The sequence below is a fragment of the Schistocerca piceifrons genome, chromosome 3, assembly GCF_021461385.2.
Source record: "Schistocerca piceifrons isolate TAMUIC-IGC-003096 chromosome 3, iqSchPice1.1, whole genome shotgun sequence".
Taxonomy (NCBI): Eukaryota; Metazoa; Arthropoda; class Insecta; order Orthoptera; family Acrididae; genus Schistocerca; species Schistocerca piceifrons.
Window position 1 is genome coordinate 906,934,932 of NC_060140.1, and position 22,693 is coordinate 906,957,624.

Genomic DNA, 22,693 nt, shown 5'->3' on the forward strand with positions numbered 1-22,693 from the left:
GAAAGGCCCGTACAGGACCTGCAACATGCGGTCGTGCATTATCCCGCTGAAATGTAGGGTTTCGCAGGGACCGAATGAAGGGTAGAGCCACGGGCGTAACACATCTGAAATGTAACGTCCACTGTGCAAAGAGCCGTCAATGCGAACAACAGGTGACCGAGACGTGTAACCAATGGCACTCCATACCATCACGCCGGGTGATACGCCAGTATGGCGATGACGAATACACGCTTCCAATATGCGTTCACCGAGATGTCGCCAAACACGGATGCGACCATCATGATGCTGTAAGCAGACCTGAATTCATCCGAAAAAATGACATTTTACCATTCGTACACCCAGGTTCGTCGTTGAGTACACCATCGCAGGCGCTCCTGTCTGTGATGCAGCGTCAAGGGTAGCCGCAGCCATGGTCTCCGAGCTGATAGTCCATGCTGCTGCAAACGTCATCGAACAGTTCGTGCAGATGTTTGTTGTCTTGCAAACGTCCCCATCTGTTGACTCAGGGATCGAGACGTGGCTGCACGATCCGTTACAGCCATGCGGATAAGATGCCTGTCATCTCGACTGCTAGTGATACGAGGCCGTTGGGATCCAGCGTTCCTTATTACCCTCCTGAACCCACCGATTCCATATTCTGCTAACAGTCATTGGATCTCGACCAACGTGAGCAGCAATGTCACGATACGATAAACCGCAATCGCGATAGGCTACAATCAGACCTTTATCAAAGTCGGAAACGTTATGGTACGCATTTCTCCTCCTTACACGAGGCATCAGAACAACGTTTCACCAGGCAACACCGGTCAACTGCTGTTTTTGTATGAGAAATGGGTTGAAAACTTTCCTCATGTCGACACGTTGTAGATGTCGCCACCGGCGCCAACCTTGGATTAATGCTCTGAAAAGCTAATCGTTTGCATATCACAGCTTCTTTTTCCTGTCGGTTAAATTTCGCGTCTGTAGCACGTCATCTTCGTGGTGTAGCAATTTTAATGGCCAGTAATGTATAAGATTCACACTTACGGCAGGAAATTCACCAATGGTGAAATAGAAGCTTTTATGTCATTTGTCGCCCTCAGGCAAGTATGGCGGTCGCTTTAATTTACGCGCGCAGTCGTATTTCGTGACAAAATACTCTTATTAGTCACTATCACATTGCTGTACTCATATCAATACATAAAATCACCTAAAATAATGCGGTAGCAATTATTTTGGCATGCAAGGAGAAATAGTTCTAATGAGAGGAACAATTTTGGATTTACTGGTTTTTCAACAATAACTACCGTGCGACTGTTAGTTCACTAATGGTTCTTTTATTTTCGATAGCAGAAAGCAAACATAAACAAACAAAGAATTGATTTAAATAGAGTCCATAATTCTACTACTTTAGTCTTTAGATCAGGGGAAAGCGTTCGGAGAAGTAAGTTAACTTTTCGTTGCATACGAAGCGTTGCGCTGGGCAGCACGATGTCGGCGGGTTACGATGTTGTGAGCAGGTTGCAGGCAGTTCTGCTTGTTTATCTTTTCCGGCGAAACGCGAACAAAGTTTCTGCACAGTCGTATCAGTAACCCAGAAGCGGTTAAGAAACCACGAGACGACGGTATGCGACCGTTGTTGACATGTTCAGATGGTTCAAAAGGCTTTAAGCACTATTGGACTTAACATATGAGGTCATCAATCCCTTAGACTTTGAACTACTTAAACCTAACTAACCTAAGGACATCACACACATCCATGCCCGAGGCAGGATTAGAATCAGCAGCGCGGTTCCGGATAGAAGCACCTAGAACCGCTCGGCCACAGAAGCCGGCTGTTGACATGTCCCCACTTGCAAAGCACATTACGTGGACAGCGTTCGTTTGTACACTTTGTGCAGTGTCTGTCACTCTTTCGTCCATAACTACACAGTCCCTCACATTCATATAGGAGTAGCCACAAATACACAGTTCATAGAATTGTTCTTTTACGCGATGCGCACCGTAAACAATGTCCACTTTGTTCTCGCAGTCAAACTTCTGTAACATCGTTGAATGTCAGATATAAACACGAAATATAACAGTTACACCACCAGAATATCAATGCCAACCAAGTTCATTCGTATAAAAGCACTGTTCGAGTCGGTCACAACAAAGTCTTGATGGCGGCACTTTCACAGTTCGGTTTATTTGTTGCTAAAGCTCGCTAGCGATGGCATTAAATACTGCAGCGGTAAATCGAATCGACATTCTCATAGCTAGGTATTACTGTCCATACAGTTCCGGGTGCTTTTCCTAACTAAAAACATGGTATCATTTTCCTGTGCACGCTTCACAGACTCCTCGTCCACCATACCTTCTACTACCCATCCTGTGTTCGACTTTCGATACCGCTATGGCCGTCCCCTGTCTACAGATGTTATATCATTATTGTAAATTACATAAGTCTTTATAAATGTTCTTGACTGCATTTTTTTCACAATTAAAAATATACCAAAAAAGAAATTTACAAACTTTTCCATAGTTACAAAGCAGGAAACATTTTTATCCATTGGCAAACAAAATAATTACAATTACATCTTTACATTTAAATCCCAGAGCAGTACGTTAAATCATCACAATTACTTATGCCGGCAGGAACAAAAGAAAAAACAGAAAACGTAAGAAAATCATGGCAAAAAATTTTATATGCGTAATTAGCAATGCCTTCACAGGGTGCATCGGGACTTTATCCGGAATCAGCAGCGACGTGTGAAAATGCGTGCCGGACCGGAATTCGAACCCGGGATCTCCTGCTTACTAGGAAGCTGGGTTGAGCATTGCGCCATCCGGACACGGACACAATGTCAATTCAACTGCGCGGACTACCTTGACACGCCTCCTGGTCTACCCACTTGCCTTTGCAGTCCTCGTCCATGTCCTCCATGCTTTCTACTTTGAGGGTCCCACAGGAGATCGAACGTAACTGTGCATCAGCACCGAAGGTGCGGATTCATCGCTCATCGAGACGATTCACTCCTATGAATGCGTGGTGTCTGTTCTTTCAGACATGTCCGAAAGAAGGGACAAAACCCATTCATACAATCAGTGACCTGTGTTGATGCGAGATGTTTACTCGCTTCCTCTCGATGAGGTGGCAGCCCACAATACTTACCTGATGTGCTGAGCAGTATAGTCCCACGTGGATACAATAACTGATTACCTACGGGGGCTACTTGGAAAGTAGCAACCGATGAGTCGTGAAATGGAAAGCACAGTCAAAACCCGATGAAGCTTTACGTAGATGTGCTGGATAGTCTCTAGTATGCCAGTTGATCACGTCATGTCTTTATTTTAGGTTCTGAGCACACAATGGGCACTTAAAGATGTCTAGAAGACAGTGTCTCTCACCAAGTTTAAATGCCTGTGGGAGATTTCACCTGAGTGTTCCTGGAGTCACTCTGTAGCATTCTGGACGTGTGGGGTGTCGCATTGTCCTGCAGGAATTGCCCAAGTCCGTAGGAATGCACAGTGGACATGATTGGATGCAGGTGATCACGCAGAATGCTTACGTAAGTGTCACCTGTCACAGTCGTATCTAGACGTATCAGGGGTTCCGTATCACTCCAACTGCACACGCCTCACATCATCACAGAGCCTCCATCAGCTTGAACAGTCCCCCGCTGACATGTAGGGTCCATAGGTTCATGACGTTGTCTCCATACCCGTACACGCCCATCCTCTCGATACAATTTCAAACCAGACTCGTCCGACCAGGCAACTTGCTTCCCGTCATCAAGAGTCCAATGCCGGTGTTGACTGGCCCAGGCGAGGCGTAAAGCTTTGTGTCGTGCAGTCATCAAGGCTACACGAGTGGGCCTTCGGCTGTGAAAACCCATGCCGATGATGTTTTGTTGAATGGTTCGTACGCTGACACTTGTTGATGACACAGGATTGAAATCTGCAGCAATTTGCGAAGTGTTGCACTTCTGTCACGCTGAACGTGTAACAACAGCGACGCTGTACTACTATACATATAAGTAAATTTTTTCCATCTGATTTTTCGATAAATTAGTGAATTGATGTTCTGATTTCATTTCTTTTTTGTTTCATGTCATTGTGTTAAGAAGACGGTAAACAAGTTTCAATGTGAATATTAATGTTTATGTCAAATGTCAAGCAATATTGTAATATAATTGAAATGTAACAAATGTTGAGACTGTTGTAAGATGTTTAAAATTGTAAGTGTGCGTCTGGTCCATACGTAGGCAATGTGTTAGGATATGTAGAATGCAAAACCTCGGGAGAATACCCTGTCTGTAAGGGAGCGGTAAAAGGTGGATGGCAGGCGAGCGCGGGAAAATGCGCACGGGCACAGCACGGCACAACGGGTGCAGCAGTAGTAGTTGGAGTTTGGCACTGGTTTGAGCAACACCTTCTGGAGCGAGGAGGCTCTCCTCGAAGACGTTCGGGCGCTAATAACCTCGCTGTTGTGCGCCCTAAAACACTAATCATCATCATCATCATCATCGAAGACGTAGTTTCACTGAGCCTCGGGTATGCCGTGCCAACGCCCACACAGCACGGCAAAATTCCATAGGCACTAAATGGAAAAGTATTGCGACGCTATGAAGAAATGAAGTGCCGATACGTCAAGAGCCATAGCTGTGGTTGTATGTGTGCTCTGTGCCTCGCCATCTCGCCGCCCGCCGACCGCCGCATCAATACAAGCAGGCTGAAACTTTTAGTACTGTATTCGTGTGGACCAGAGAGTGAACTATTCAATAACAAGTTAAATTTTACCAGAACTTTCCTATCATTTAATTATCCTCACAACTAACCTAGATAGGGTCCTTTCCAAATGTTGTGCAATCCGAGTGTCCCGAAATGAAAAATTAAATTTGGTGTTAATAATAATAATAACTTGCAGACCTAGCTATGTTAGAATGGTGTTTAAAGAACTGATTTGTTATTGAACCAGTAAATGAATAACGAAGGTCTAACGAAGTTGAAAGATAACTTTAATGTTGATATAGTAATGAAGTTTAATTATTTCGAGACAGATATAAAGGTATTTAAATAAGCAGGAAATAAGATAAAAAGAGTAGTAACTCATATACTGGAAATCTTGAGCGCATAATGATTTCAGTAATCAATTTTTTAATACAGTGATCATAACAGTTTCAGGGTCCCCCCTTTTTTTATTCATTTGAATTCTGAAGTGTTCTAAATTGATTTGACCAGCAAAAGTTAAAGTCAATATAAAAGCCAAAATTTATCAGTGTTTTATCTTTATCAAAATTGATATTGTGTGTGTGACTCGAAAGTGCTGTTTCTAGGGTAACCTATGCCCGATTTAATCAAATCAATAGACAGTACGAAGTTTTGTAGTATACATTATAGTGTAGTGTTATGTATTCATGGTTTTTCCATATCAGTACTGAACGTGAAACTATCAGTTCAATAGATTTTCTGGTTCTAAAATTCTGCTATATTATGCAGTGTTACTACTTGTTGTTTTGCGTGAATATCTACCAACTTGCACAGGGAAGAAACTCAGTTAATGTCTAATTAGGCTGGCGACCGTATTATTATTAAATTGGTAGCATCTTCAGTGTTGCTTTTGGTACATACTGACGTGTAATTGCATTTTGAACTTACTTGACGGATCATTGTTATTACAGAGTGGGTTTAAGTCTGATTTGCCACCATTCAGGTACACGCGGTCGATATCTATATGAAAACCTGTCTCATAAGGTGAACCCCGCTCACTTACTATAGCACAGGCTTTAACGAGTATTGTGTGCCCCACGCGCACGTTACAAACTATTCTCTTCAGTCGTCGTCGGTCCCGTTCTTGCAGGATCTTTTTCCAGGCGCAGCGATGTCGGAGATTTGATGTTTTACCGGATTCCTGATATTCACGGTACACTGGTGGAATGGCCGTACGGGAAAATCGCTACTTTATCGGTACCTCGGAGATGCTGTGTCGCATCGCTCGAGCGCCGACTGTAGCACCATGTTCAAATTCACTTAAATCTTGATAACCTCCAATTGTAGCAGCAGTAACCAATTAACAACTGCGCCAGACACTTTTTGTCTTCTATAGGCGTTGCCGACAGCAGCGCCGTATGCTGACATTTGTTAACAAGAATCATGAATACCTATGCTGTAAACTGACACTGTCTCCATCATCTAGATAATGTTCAAATGGTCTATGGAACATGTAACTAACTCATCTCTTTGGGGTTCTCCGGAAATTACCTTACAATAGGTCGATTTGGTTCCGTTAAGAGCGACGAGCTGAGTTCCATCTGCAAGGAAGTCTTGAAATCAATCGAAAATATGGTCCGAGATTAGATTAGCTGGTATTTTTTTTTCCTTTTTTTCCCTGCGGCCTGTGGCCTGTGGGCCTCAGCTTGACGACCACTGACGCTTGGATATGTCAATGATCGGTACTTCAGCGCAACATAAAGTAGGTAGAAGTAACATCATCCACATTCAGTATTTAAGGAAACATTATGCAACGCTGACTCAAAAGTCTTCTCCGTATAGTACCTCGTGACAATGTGAAAAAGTATACTGGAGAAACCAACGTTTCTACCACGGTTATAGCGACGTTCTTCTGGGTTTACTGGTGTGATGCCCAGAAGACTTTTTTATCAACTATCTCCGGCAGTGGTAGCCTATGCAGTTTTATTACGCAACGTGTTTCTCGTTCAGAAATCGTATTTCGCTGATGGTTGTGTGTATGTTTGTTATACCAGCGCGTGTCGAAATTCGACAGCGCAAGGACCTTGGGCTATCGAGACTGCGGTTTATGGTTACACGCTAGTGGTACTCGCGTTGGTCGAGAGCCACGAATGACTGTCATGCAACTTTCATCGATGGGACTAACGCCCGAGAACACAAACATATTATTCGTTCAGCCGTGCAGGGTAGTACAGCCACGTCACGTACCTACTGTCAGGAAATGGCCTTGTCTGCAGCAAGACAAGTATCCACACTCACATGGTGAAGACGTCCGGTGTAGCACAGACTATTAGCAATGCAACAGTTGTTTTGGGGGATTCCTTGACGCGGCAGATAGAGAGACGGCCCGACACTGGTGCGCCCAACGAAAACACTGGAGAAATGAGTGGCATCCTGTTGTCTTCTCAGAAGTGTTGCTGTTATGCGTACAGGATCCGTGTGTGAAGGCTTCGAGGAAAACCGAAAATGTTGTGCTCACGCTTCTCTTCCTCTACAATCACTTTCCTGCACTCAATATTAGCCAATGATTGAGAATTCTCTCTCCACGTTCTCCAGTTACAGTTTCCAGCCCCACGATAAGCTTCGCACTTTGTTTCTACTGACAGGTTCCCTACTAGCGTCCTACGGACCTTGCTGCAGCTGTTTGGAGATTTGTTTCCAAATTTCTCTTCGATAGCGCCACTTATCGTTGGTAGTAACTTATTTTTTTTATCAATAGGTTTTTGTATACTACTCAATAAGCCGCTTATGCGCACTTACAGTTTCCATTATGTTTTACGAGAACTATGTTGTATAGAGTATGAAGTATAGTGTATAAAGTACTAAGTGCTATCGACACGGGATATCAATTTGATTCCATGTTTTTAGATTTCCAGAAGACTTTCGACACCGTTCCTCACAAGCGTCTTCTAACCAAACTGCGTGCCTACGGAGTATCGCCTCAGTTGTAGGACTGGATTCGGGATTTCCTGTCAGGAGGATCACAGTTCGTAGTAATAGACGGAAAGTCATCGAGTAAAACAGAAGTAATATCGGGCGTTCTCCAAGGAAGTGTTATAGGCCCTCTATTGTTCCTGTTTTATATTAACGACGTAGCAGACAATCTGAGTAGTCGTCTTCGATTGTTTGCAGATAATGCTGTCATTTACCGTCTTGTAAAGTCATCAGATGATCAAAACGACTAGCAAAATGATTTAGATGAGATATCTCTATGGTGCGAAAAGTGGCAGTTGACTCTGAATAAGGAAAAGTGTGAAGTTATTCTCATGAGTACTAAAAGAAATCAGCTGAATTTCGATTACACGATAAGTCCACAAATCTGAATGCTGTAAATTAAACTAAATACTTAGGGATTACAATTACAAATAACCTAAATTAGAACGATCACATAGATAATATTGTGGGTAGAGCAAACCAAAGACTGCGATTCAATGGTAGAACACTTAGAAGGTGCAACAGGTCTACTAAAGAGACTGCTTGCACCACGCTTGTCCACCCTATTCTGGAGTACTTCTGTGCGGTGTGGGATCCACATCAGGTGGGACTGACGGATGACATCGAAAAAGTACAAAGAAGGGAGCTCGTTTTGTATTATCGCGAAATAGGGGAGATAGTGTCACAGACACGATACGTGAATTGGAGTGGCAATCATTAAAACAAAGGCGTTTTCGTTGCGACGGGATCTTCTCATGAAATTTCAATCACCTGTTTTCTCCTCCGATTGCGAAAACGTTTTGTTGGCACCCACCTACATAGGGAGAAATGATCATCACGAGAAAATAAGAGAAATCAGGGCCTGCACAGAAAAATTTAAGTGCTCGTTTTTCCCGCGTGCCGTTCGAGAGTGGATCGGTAGAGAGACAGCTTGAAAGTGGTTCATTGAACCCTCTGTCAGGCACTTTATTGTGAATAGCAGAGTAATCACGTAGATGTAGATGTAGATAGTACTTTCGCCCCCGCCAACCCCTCCCCTCCCCCACCCTCCGCTCCACCTCTGAGACCAACCTCAAGAAGATATGTGTTATGCATCTTATTAGCTGATTAGCTCCAGTTCTGGCATGACTGCCTCACTTGTTGTTTGGCTTCCTTATACAATTTTTGTAAAGGCACTGTGAACTACATGTACGCATTTACGAGCTCTTTTTATGTTAGTGAATTCATTATTGCATATTTCTCTTGCATCCTTAGGGCCACAGCAATATGCTGCATGCATCTTATTTTTTGACACTCGCAAATAATGCGATAGTTATAAATATGTACCATTTTTATCTTTAAATTTTTAAAATTTTTAAATTTTTCATTGTTAAATATTAATAGTCTTATCTAACTTCTATTTACTGGTGGTATATTTTTCTGTACAGCCTTATATAGAAGAACGGCACTAAATGCCTCAAACCGGTTAAGGAAATAAAATGTCTTTTGTGCAGCTGGTTGTTGATTATTCCAATAAATACAGCTACAGTTGCTAAAGATGGATAAAATACTAAAACGAATGTTGTCAGATTGCAGTCGTTATTGCAACACAGGCGTAGCACCTTGAGTGATGGTACGAAGTGCCACTGAGTACGCAACATGATCATCTCTGGCTCACAAGGCCGGTACTATAGACAGCAGGACGCCAGCCGTCACATTTCTGTCAGGTCTCCTTGATGTGATCTTCCAACAAGATAACGCATGGCCATGTATTGCCCATGTTGTCCTTATAACACTACCGTTTCTTACTGAATTAGCAATTTACCGATAATGTTACTCCTGTTAAAGGATTTGAAATGACTGTGACCATGTATAATGGAAAGGTATCAGACTCTTTTTCCTTTCCTCGAAATATTACTGTTGAGAGGAAACAATACCAGAACAAACGTGATTCGAACCAAGATTCTATCACTTATAAGTAAACTGCAATTACGCAAAAGGAAACGGTCGCCAGCCCAATTAGGCAAAGATGTACAAAGTACTAGGACTGTTCATAATGAAAGTTAACCATTGACACTGACTTTGCTTGATGCTCAAATTCTCTTTTGTAAATAAGGTACAGGCTGTAGCCCAATTTAGGAAACAATGTAGCAGTGGTTTGGCACGAACACAGAAGTAATATTAAATGTTTGGCCACAACTGCTCTCAATAACGCTTATTAGCTGTACATTACAGTAGGAAGCTAATGACCATTATAGATGAATGACTAACAATGGTGGAGCAATGCTAACTTGGACAAGAGTTTCTTTTATCATCTTAGTTGTTGGAAAGTACTGACACTGAAATAATATTCAGGTAATTATATTCTCTATTCTGATCATTATTTCTTTTCTCAATGAGCATTCACTTCTTTGTATTATATGACTCAAATGAAACATGTGGTCCCTAAGTCTGTTACAGTTACTTGTTATAGCATATACTAGCTGTAAGAATGAAAGTTGCACTTTTTTAGTACTGTTGTAATACATACAGCAAAACTGGCTCAACAACTGCCATGGAGACCCAGAAACTATTTTACACACTGACTCAGATCAGAACTGAACATTTTAGTTAGTACACAGTAAGATAAACATCTTTTAACTAAAAACATATAAAAATATAAACACTAAGCCAAACCCGCACAGCAGTTATTCCTAATTCTGACCCTTCAGTTTCACTAGCCAGTAACAATTCTGAATAATCCCACTTTTATTCACGTAACGTTAATAATATGCTGGGATTTCAGTAAGAACACTTAAGTAAAATGCTTTAGATAAACTCTTTGCAGTTGTAGTTTTGTAAAACTATAACTTTCCTTTTACGAAAGAAATACGTGGAGTTCTTCAAAACCTAGGCTCACTGAATAATTATAAAATATACTACTGTACAAAAGGTATTAAATTTTGATATACAAAATAACTGCTTTTGATTCAGTAAAATAGGATACTCGGAAATATTTCAGGCACCCTGTACAGTACTCAGCTGAAAATTTGAGAAGGAAGTGGTGGCTATGGCGATATTCTGTAGCTACTCAAAAAGGCAGCAAAAGTGCTCATGGTTCTTGGTGTGTAACAAGCTCTGAAAATTCTTTTCTTAGCGTTGGATGTTCGTAGTACGGAGCTAACCAATGTATGCTATGAATGATAAGCCAAATTGCTTCCACATCAGAGGGCTATGTTACATAATCTTGCTGCTCCTGTCGGCTCGTTCAGCACACAAGATGCTAACACTCTGCCGGCGAGCCACTGACTTTCACTGCTCGTGCCGCAAAGGAGCCCTGTAGTTCGAGCGCCAAGTCCACCTTTTCTGTTCCCGCCAGGTGGATTTCGTTGCGTAGGCACTTCCCTCTAGCTTTTACGTGATTACAAACCTGAAGCCCTATGCATGGACCAGTACTACAAGTAAAAGACCTGGCCAATTCTAAGGCAGATCTGATGACGCATCTGACTGACAACCATCAGGTTATCGTTAACCTAACTGTCTTACACACTGCACAGAAAAGTCGGTTACTCAGTGTTTTGGAAAACATTGAAATCTTGTTTCGCATCTTCTCGACATAATTAATGAAGGCATAGAGTATATCACAGAAATATTTTAGTTAATTATGACATTATCCAGGCTGATTAAAGTGTGCGTATAACGTAATCTTTTCCTTATTTTTTAAGTGTTCATGTCCACTTCCCTCTTAATGTTGTGACGGTTTGTCTCCTGTTTGCTGTTACGTCCCATTTTTCCAGTTTAAACAGTTCACCAATCTCATGTCTGTTTCGTACCGCTTCTGCACTTGGGTCATGTTCGGCTTCAGTACCCACGGCTGGTATTTACTATTACAAACTTTTCCTGTTTGTGTTTCCGGTCACGCAGCATGGGCGAACGGTCTTTATGGAATGCATGTAATTCCACACAATGTGTGATTTCTCCCTCCCCATTTTTATTACGTTTTATATAGTTCATTATTTTGAAAACATTTGGTGTGCGGTTGTGATGTCCATTTCTCCGAATTCTTTTAGATTCCTTTAAGCTTTTGACATGAAATCTTTGGTTCCATGACAACACTGAGGTGAGGATGACCTCAGATGATTAAGTGATTTTATTTTTTCTTGTCTCTTTTAGTTTAGAGATTTTAGCTGCATAGTTACTTATGGTATTTCAGACCTTAGGATCCGCTCTCATCCGGGTGTAGCAGAATATTTTCATTACTATAGTTTGCACCAGACGATGGAACGTAAAGTACTCCGAAACTAGTCGTGTATACAACAAAAGATTGTGGATGAAGCAACTGTTGTGCAGTTTGTTAGTTTTACAAAATGGACATATACAGATGCGACTGCCTCATAAGAAGAACCCTTTGTAAAGTTTTAACATTCCCATTCTTTTGCAAAATTACTTATAAAATTTCCTCCATAGATTAATTACAGTGACATAAACTGACATAAATATTGAGTAGAACATTTACATACACTACTGGCCATTAAAATTGCTACACCACGAAGATGACGTGCTACAGACGCGAAATTTAACCGACAGGACGAAGATGCTGTGATATGCAAATGATTAGCTTTTCAGAGCATTCACACAAGGTTGGCGCCGGTCTCGACACCTACAACGTGCTGACATGAGGAAAGTTTTCAACCGATTTCTCATATACAGACAGCAGTTGACCGGCGATGCCTGGTGAAAAGGTTGTTGTGATGCCTCGTGTAAGGAGGAGAAATGCATACCATCACGTTTCCGACTTCGATAAAGGTTGGATTGTAGCCTATCGCGATTGCGGTTTATCGTATCGCGACATTGCTGCTCGCGTTGGTCGAGATCCAATGACTGTTAGCAGAATATGGAATCGGTGGGTTAAAGAGGGTAATACGGAACGCCGTGCTGGATCCGAACGGCCTCGTATCACTAGTAGTCGAGATGACGGGTATCTTATCTGCATGGCTGTAACGGATCGTGCAGCCATGTCTCTTCGTGTGTCAGCCAACGTGTGGGTAATATCCATTCCCCTACATTCTCGCGGTTCTAGGTGCTTCAGTGTGGAACCGCGCGACCGTTATGGTCGCAGGTTCGAATCCTGCCTCGGGCATGGGTGTGTGTGATGTCCTTAGGTTAGTTAGGTTTAAGTAGTTCTAAGTTCTAGGGGACTGATGACCTGAGATGTTAAGTCCCATAGTGCCAAGAGCCATTTACACTCTCGCTTACTAGCGCTCAAGAAAAAAAGAGTCCAGGCTGTGAACAGTGCAGAGGTCGCTATCGGCTGTGGTGTGCTGTGTTGACAGTGGTGGACGTGTACTCGGAGTGGTGCGGGCCCTGCCTCGGCATGGTGGGCACCCTCAAGAAGCTCAAGCTGGAGGTGGGCGGCGATCTACTCAACCTGGCCATCGTGAGTACCTGTCACCACGCTTCAGTTACGCCTGATGCACTGTATATCTGTTGTTCTGTTCTAAGTGGGCCTCTGTGTCAATGAGACCAGATATTTGGAGAAGTCATACCCAGACCTTACATAATAAAAATAAAATCTGAGTAATACAAGGCGCGTTTTTAAAGTAAGTACGATATTAAAATAAAATAAAAAACAAAAGCGGTATTACAACAACTTTATTTTTATATCTAAGCCTCAACCTTAATCTGCTTTTCAACAAAATTTCCAGTCCGCAGCCCGTGGTCTAGTGGCTAACGCAGCTGCCTCTGGATCACGGGGTCACGGGTTCGGTTCCCGGCCGGTTGGGTATTTTCTCTGCCCGGGTATTGAGTGTTTGTGTTTTCCTCACCATTTTATCATCCGTGACAGTGGCTAGATTGGTCTGTGAAACAAAATTGGACTGTGAAAAAATTGGGACTTTGTACGGGCACTGATGATCGCGCAGTTGGGCGCCCCACAAAGCAAACATCATCATCATCATCATCATCATCAACATAATTTCCACCTACATTAAGGCACTCATCATAGCAAAATATAAAAGGGCAGTGCATTCGAGGAGCTGTCATTTGTACTTAGGTGATTCATGTGAAAAGGCTTCTGACGTGATTATGGACTCACGACAGGAATTAACAGAGTTTAAACGCGGAATGTTAGTAGGAGCTAGCACATGGGACATTCCACGGCTTCCCTTAACGATCGAGAATAGCTTCGTTTGCGTAGAGTTGTCAGTGCTAACAGACAAGCAACGCTGCGTGACATAACCGCAGAAATCAATGTGGGAGTACGACGAACGTGTCCGTTCGGACAATGCGGACAAATTTGGTATTAATGGGCTACAGCGACAGACGGCCGACGCGAATGCCTTAGCTAACAGCACGACATCGTTTGCAGTGCCTCTCCTGGGCTCTTAACCATACCGGTTGGATCCTAGACGCCTGGAAAACCATGGCCTGGTCAGGTGAGACCCGATTTCAGTTGGTAAGGGCTGATGATACGGTCCGAGTGTGGCGTAGACCACAGAAGGCATGGACGAAGTTGTCAACAAAGCACTGTGCAAGCTGGTGGTGGCTCCGTAATAGTGTGGGCTCTGTGTACACGTAATGATCTGGTACATGTAATGATCTGGATCCTCTGGTCCAACTGAACTGGTAATTGACTGGTAATGGCTATGTTCGGTTACTTGGAAACCAATTGTTCCCAAACAACGATGAAATTTTTAACGATCAATGCGTCATTTCACTGGGCCACAATTATTCGCAGTTGGTTTGAAGAACTTTCTGGACAATTCGAGAGAATGATTTGGCCACCCAGATCGCCCATCGAACATTTATGGGACATAATCGAGAGGTCAGTTCCCGCACAAAATGCTGCACTGGCAACACCTTCGCAATTATTGACCGCCATAGAGGCAGCATAGCTCAATATTTCTACAAGGGACTTCCAAAGACCTGTTGAGTTCATGCCACGCCGAGTTGCTACACTGCGCACCGCCAAAGGAAGTCCGATACGATGTTGAGAGGCATCCCATTACTTTTGTCACCTCAGTGTAATACCTCTAGAGAAAAGTCATCGCACTGCCTCAACGATTGGTTTTATGGATTTCAGCCAGCATTTTTTGAAACAAGCGTGCGCACAGCTTCAGTCACTTGGAGGCTCCTGTTACAGTTCCATACCGAACACTTCTTGAAACGTGAGGAGACAGACATAACGATGAAATCGTGTAGAGTCAGTCTTCCCGAATTTTTTGTCGAATCTCTGCACCAGTCATCAGTTTTGATGGACGGTCGTCAACTTCGTTTCTCATCGTCCACATTTGTGCGTCCATCCTGAAATGCTCTCAAATATTTTCTATCATTCATAGCGCTTTCTGCATACATCCCATTAATCTGCCGGCGAATTGCAGCTGCTTTCACGTCACTTGCATTTAAGAAACGGATAATAGCGCAGTTTTCACAACTGGCGGCGTTTTCAGTCGGCTGTAAGCTACCGTAATGGCATTTGTTTATTGGCAACAGTTGAAGATACCTCGGGAGCATCAACAGGACGGCGATCACAAAGTTCCGTCATATTTCAAAACGGTACTTACTTTAAAAAGGAGCCTCGTATAATGTTTTACTATGAAAATTTAGATTGAAAATAGTTGTAAAAACAAAAAAATAATAGCAAATAGATTATAGCTGTTTTGATGTTCATTTTCCATGTAATGGGGTTTTTATAAGACGTCTGGAGGGTTGAATCTGACACTCATTGTCTTGTTTAGTTTTTGTATAGAATGTCTTGTTCCTTTAAATACATTGGAGGGATCATAATACCGTCAGGTTTGGAGGCTAGCGCAAACCTAGAAATAGTCATGAACTTCAAAAGGCATTGAGAATTACTTGAAACCTCTGTAGCAAAAAAGTAATATCGCGCAACGCGAAATTGGGACATTACAAAACATTTCTTTTACTGGAATCTGGATCAGAGACAGTACCTGTTGGAGGGAAGTCTGAAGGTGTCACATTCGAATAAAACAAAAGCGGAAAAAATATATGATTCCAAACAAGAAAACTGAATTTGGACAAAGAGGAGAAAATTGATCTCTACACACAAATAGATACGAGCTATTTCATTAATACTGTGCGCAAGAGACACTTTAAATTCTATGGTTTTATTTACAAAACGGGCAATAATAGGCTCACCAAAGGACTACTGAACAGTATAAATTGTAAGAAGGACAAAATCAGAAACTACGAAAGGCCTACAATGTATGAAGATGACAGCAGAAAAAATAGTTAATCGTTTGACCTTTGAACACTAATAACGAAGCACAGATTCGCGGAAAAGCTTGGAAAGAAGACTAGCAAGAACTAGTCAGAGTAAATTCATGAAGATGCTATGGGAAATCAGAAAGTAGACACCATCAAACCAACTACTAAGTTTAAGCACACTTCTTACGTGGACAAAATGAAGAGAAAAGAAATAGATGACAGGAGCAGGGAATGCAGGGATCAGAAGGACATCAAATCAGACAACACACCTGGACGCAAACCCCAGGCGCTTACGTATTATTTATGAAGTGACGACGAGGTCGCTGAAATAATCAGCCAGGGGTGGAGACCTCGGTATCAGTTAATGAAAGACTATCCTCCATACTGCAAATACGATCCTCTCATGGTTGTAGATAGTGAAAAATTCAAAATGCACTGAACCTCAGCGTAGTAATCGATAAAAATTTGATGCAGTCGACCTGACATACAATGATCAATAACGCTGAGCAAATCGCGTCCTCACAGACATCGCTGTTGCCAGCACTCACGATTTGACACCCTCTGCAATGAGAAGCTTGCCAAACAATGGGGGTCTTGCAGGTAAGGTAACAGCCCTATGGATAAAGGCGTCTGTGTACCTTGCCCGTGTGGTAGTATCGGACACCGGCCTTATCCTAGAAATGACTATGACGAGCCTGAGACTTCGTTCTTCGAGATTCCGACATTCACCTTAAAAAACTGCAATCACTGTGTCTGTGTCAGGTAAAAAGGCTGTATGGCCTTTACAATGACATTATCACGATTGCTTCAGATTTATGTCAAGTACTGAACGCATTAAAAGAATCAGTTCGTGATTCATAGCTTATGGCATGAATCTCGTCTGCAATAAAACACAATGTGCTCAATATACACTCCTGGAAATTGAAATAAGAACACCGTGAATTCATTGTCCCAGGAAGGGGAAACTTTATTGACACATTCCTGGGGTCAGATACATCACATGATCAAACTGACAGAACCACAGGCACATAGACACAGGCAACAGAGCATGCACAATGTCGGCACTAGTACAGTGTATATCCACCTTTCGCAGCAATGCAGGCTGCTATTCTCCCATGGAGACGATCGTAGAGATGCTGGATGTAGTCCTGTGGAACGGCTTGCCATGCCATTTCCACCTGGCGCCTCAGTTGGACCAGCGTTCGTGCTGGACGTGCAGACCACGTGAGACGACGCTTCATCCAGTCCCAAACATGCTCAATGGGGGACAGATCCGGAGATCTTGCTGGCCAGGGTAGTTGACTTACAACTTCTAGAGCACGTTGGGTGGCACGGGATACATGCGGACGTGCATTGTCCTGTTGGAACAGCAAGTTCCCTTGCCGGTCTAGGAATGGTAGAACGATGGGTTCGATGACGGTTTGGATGTACCGTGCACTATTCAGTGTCCCCTCGACGATCACTAGTGGTGTACGGCCAGTGTAGGAGATCGCTCCCCACACCATGATGCCGGGTGTTGGCCCTGTGTGCCTCGGTCGTATGCAGTCCTTATTGTGGCGCTCACCTGCACGGCGCCAAACACGCATACGACCATCATTGGCACCAAGGCAGAAGCGACTCTCATCGCTGAAGACGACACGTCTCCATTCGTCCCTCCATTCACGCCTGTCGCGACACCACTGGAGGCGGGCTGCACGATGTTGGGGCGTGAGCGGAAGACGGCCTAACGGTGTGCGGGACCGTAGCCCAGCTTCATGGAGACGGTTGCGAATGGTCCTCGCCGATACCCCAGGAGCAACAGTGTCCCTAATTTGTTGGGAAGTGGCGGTGCGGTCCCCTACGGCACTGCGTAGGATCCTACGGTCTTGGCGTGCGTCCGTGCGTCGCTGCGGTCCGGTCCCAGGTCGACGGGCACGTGCACCTTCCGCCGACCACTGGCGGCAACATCGATGTACTGTGGAGACCTCACGCCCCACGTGTTGAGCAATTCGGCGGTACGTCCACCCGGCCTCCCGCATGCCCACTATACGCCCTCGCTCAAAGTCCGTCAACTGCACATACGGTTCACGTCCACGCTGTCGCGGCATGCTACCAGTGTTAAAGACTGCGATGGAGCTCCGTATGCCACGGCAAACTGGCTGACACTGACGGCGGCGGTGCACAAATGCTGCGCAGCTAGCGCCATTCGACGGCCAACACCGCGGTTCCTGGTGTGTCCGCTGTGCCGTGCGTGTGATCATTGCTTGTATAGCCCTCTCGCAGTGTCCGGAGCAAGTATGGTGGGTCTGACACACCGGTGTCAATGTGTTCTTTTTTCCATTTCCAGGAGTGTATTACACATTCTGTGGTGAGGTTCTACTCCCTCACAGTGAGGAAATGGTGAAGTGAAAGACATCATACACCGTGCAGGTATTTTTTATTTAGCTTTAGAAGCCAACCAACGAACTGAACTCTGTTTCAGTTGGCCCAGAAAACTAGCACGCAACCTGGATCGAGTCTTTCCCAACGCGACCGGCCGCTGTGGCCGAGCGGTTATAGGCGCTTCAGTCTGGAACCACGCTGCTGCTACGGTCGCAGGTTCGAATCGTGCCTCGGGCATTGATGTGTGTGGTGTCCTTAGGTTAGTTAGGTTTAAGTAGTTCTAAGTCTAGGGGACTGATGATCTCAGATGCTAAGTCCCATAGTGCTTAGAGCCATTTCAACCATTTTCCCAAAGCGAATTCAGAATCGTACCATTCAAGGGCAGTCCCCTTACCGACTGAGCTATCCAAGCACGACCCACGACCCAACATCGCAGCTTCGCTTCCACCTATGCCTCTCCTCTACTTTTCAGACGTCACAGAATCTCTCCTGCAAGTCTTACAGGACTAGCACTTCTTGAAATTGCAAAGAACTGGCTTAGCCACGATCTAGGGGGATTGTTTCCAGAGTAAATTTTACGCTCTAAAGCAGAGAGCCATAACCTGGTTACTGGTGTGATCGAGAGAACCAACCGTCCCGCACTGCCATATGTGTGACTGGATTCAGGACTTCTTTACAGATAGAACTCAAGATTCGCTCTTAATGGAACAAAATCGACAGTGGTAAAGGTACTATCCGGAGTACCCTAAGGAAGTGTGATAGGACCGTTACTCTGGTTACGATATATACAAGGGAAAATGCCGGAAGCTTCATGAGGCATTCGGAGATGATACCGTTGTCTTTAAGCAGATAGCAACGCCAGAAGATTGCAGCGATTTACGAAAGGATCTGCACAAGATTGATGCATAGTGCAGGGAGTGGTAATTCACTTTGAACGTAAATGTGAGATGTTGCGCATACATAGGAGAAAAACATTTCGCTACTGTACAAATTGCTGAAAACAGCATCTACCATAAAATATCTGGGAGTAAACATCCATAACGATCTTAGATGAGTGGCCACATAAAATGAAGGAAGAGAAGATGCCAGGCTTAGAACCATAGAAAGAGACTTATAGTAATGTAACTGGAGCACGAAAGAAATGACTTACGAAACACTTGTTCGGCCGATTCTTGAGTATTATTTACCACTCTGGCACCTTATCAGATACGGCTAATAGAAGAGATAGAGAATATCCAACGAAAAGCGGTACTATTCGTCACGGGATCGTTCAGTCGACACGAGAGCGTTGCAGAGATGCTCCATAAGCTGGGCGTTGTGCATCACGGAGTGGTTTACTATTGAAATTCCGGGAAGAGTCGACAACATATTACTTCCTCCAACACATGTCTTGCGAAGTGACTACAACGATGAAATTCGGGAAATTAGAGCTAATACGTCGGTTTTCCGACAATCATTCTTCCCACGCGTCATTCGGGAATGGAACAGGGAAGGTTGGATCAGTTAGTGGTAACAGAAGTACCATCCCCCACACATCGTCAGATGGCTTGCTGAGTACTGATGTACTTGTAAAATTTTCTTAAACTGAGTAACACCTGGAAGACATCGTACCCTCAGGCTAGATAACACTACATATTCCATGATTGAAGAGACTGAACAGATCAGTTTCTACGGAAGACAATTACCTTCAGCGAAGGAAGAGAAATGTGACCACTTCTCGCATAGGTAGACATCTAGGTGATGGTGACAGGAGATTCAAGATGCAAACTGCAAGACAGTTGCTAACAGTTTCTACAGGTGCTGCAAGAATGGTGTACGTAAAATAAAGTCCAGATGCCCGCAGAAAAGACAGCTTCTGTAGTGCTTATCTCTCAAGAAATAGAAATTATACAATAGAAATATATGAAGAACATCCGTAAAAACAAGAGACCGCTGGATATCTGAGGTTGCTGTTAGACGAGAGGCAAAACGTCTCCTCCTACATCAAAGACGTCTGCAAAAAAAAAAAAAAAAAAAAAAAAAAAAAAAAAAAAAAAAAATATATATTCAGTTACAAAGAGTATTGCGAAACTATTCTGGGAGCTATCGCAGGTGACGCACCTTGCGCCTCGGCTCACAGGCGGCAACTGCTGAAGCAAAACGTGAAGAGGTATCTCGAAGAGAATGACTGCCTCCATGCCAACCAGAATGTATTCCGAAAACACGCTCACCCGAAACCGAACTCACGCTTTTATCACTTGAAGTCCTGAAAGCCAAAGATCAAAGCAATCAGGTAACTGTAGTATTTCTTGACTTCTGAAAAGCAGTATGACATCTGCACTTATTAACGAAAGTACGATCGCACCGGGTATCAAACGAAATTCGTGAATAGGCTGAGGATTTCCCGGTACGGAGGAGGCAGCATGTTATTTTCGACGTAGGGTCATCGACAGATGTAGAAGTAACTTCGGGCATGCCCTATGGAAGTGTGATAGGACACTTGTTTTTCATGTTATATATTGGTGATTTGAAAGATGACATTAACAATAACCTCTGATTTTTATGGAGGTGATACAGGTACCTATAATGAAGTACTGTCTGAAAAAGCTGAATAAATATTCAAACAGATCTTAAAAATATTTCGGACGGGTGCTAAGAATGGAAACTTGATGTAAATATTCAGAAATGTAAAACTGAACACGTCACGAAACGAGAAAATTATTATTGTATCAATGAGTCACAGTTCATACAAATACGTGAATGTACCGATTTGTAGGTACATGAAATGTAATAATCACGCAGGTCCTGTCATAGGTAAAGGAGGTGGCAGATTTCGAATCATTGATGGGATACTGAGAAAAACGTAGTCTACATAGTAGACTGCTTACAAAATACAATTCCACAATACTGCTCAAGTTTTTGGAGTCCGTAACAAATAGGACTTTCAGAGGATACTTAACGTGTACAAAGAAGGCCGGACGAATTGTTGCAAGTTTATTTGACGAATGAAAGAACCTATTGAAGATGCTGAAAAATCCGCACTGGCAGACGCTTGATGTTGATCGCCAACTATCGAGAAAAACTAAAACCAAATATTGAAGAAACAGTATAAAATGAGGAAGCTATAAATATTCTTCAAGCCCATACGCATCGCTCGCGTACCGACCGCGAGGACAAGATTAATCACAACCCACACAGGTGCACTTAAGCAATCATTCCTTCCGGTTTCATACGCGAATAGAACAGGAAGAAGCGCTAATAAATGATGTATTGGAAAGCACACTCTTCAATGTATTTCAAAATGATCTGAAGATTTTAAATATAGATGCAGCTGAACAAGAAGCACACCCGAGCTATCTGAATTCAACCTAACAAAGAATTAGCATTTCATGTGAACGTGGCTGTGACTGAACGCCGGGTCATGTGCTCTGGAAGTGAAATAGACGTTCAGATGAGACCGATGATGAAAGAAATTTCTTTCCGAGTAAAACAGTTTTATAATGTTTAGAGAAGAACCTTTGTGGTTCAAATTTAACGAAATAGCAAATAAGATTCCCTTGAAGGAATTGGAAATTTACCAGGAGAAAAGGACATTTCGAACAGTCACCGAGAGAAAAGAAGGTTTGGAACAACCACAGCAGAACCCAGGCAGCTGCCTCGTAAGAGCTGGTCACAGCAGTCCGAACACGATAGGAAGATGAAGCAGAAGATTAAACACCAAAGGCACCAGGGTAACAGTAGAAGAACCCAAATGGCTCTGAGCACTATGGGACTTAACTTCTGAGGTCATAGAGGAACCCTCCAACACCAAGAGAACGCTGCAGGATGACTTCTGTGTTCATCATCATGATGCTTCTGACCGGCCGCAACGAGGGACTCTCATGGAACGTAATGGAGCTGCACTTCCGGAGAACCTGAGCGGCCTCGGCAGGTAAGAGACCGGGACTTGTCGTAGAGTGTTGCGAACATAACCTGCAGAAAGAGAAGACCACACCAGCCGCTTGAGCGTGATAAGGAACACAATTAGCCCATATGTGCATGAATCTCTGCCTCCGGGACTCCACTTTCCGAATGGTGCATACGAGCACAACCTGCAGAGTAGGGTGCTTTTGTGGAAAAGAAATACTGGAAAAAGCCTTCTTTTCTCTTTTTTAATGGAACATCTGTTGGGACTGACTTTGGTACTGATGTTGGCACTGATGTTTTCAAACATATTTTTATGATAATAAAAAAAATACGATTGCATCTGAGGACGTCTAAAACTCAAACTAGGGAAGTTTTACTACAGTGGAGTGCTAGCGTATCTAAGATTTTTCATTAAATATCGTGTTCAGGGAATAACGTTCGCAGGTTGCATTTTCAATTGACACAGGAGATAAGACATTTTTATGCATGTTTGTTTTCTTACAGGCTAAGGCGGACGGTATCGAGTGTCTGAAACGCTTCCGGAATAAGAGCGAACCCACATGGATGTTTATCGGAGTAAGTATGCGTTTTCTTCCTTTCCTTACTAATTTTCCACATC

General features: G+C 43.4%; 1 protein-coding gene across 1 annotated transcript in view; it reads left to right on the forward strand.

The window, feature by feature from the left end:
* LOC124789193 (thioredoxin domain-containing protein 3 homolog) overlaps window positions 1-22,693 on the forward strand; it is a 183,856-nt gene that overhangs the window by 40,423 nt on the left and 120,740 nt on the right. Inside the window, exons 3-4 of the mRNA XM_047256487.1 lie at window positions 12,936-13,039; window positions 22,579-22,650. Coding sequence (XP_047112443.1) covers window positions 12,936-13,039; window positions 22,579-22,650 — 176 coding nt within the window. The remainder of the gene's footprint in view (window positions 1-12,935; window positions 13,040-22,578; window positions 22,651-22,693) is intronic.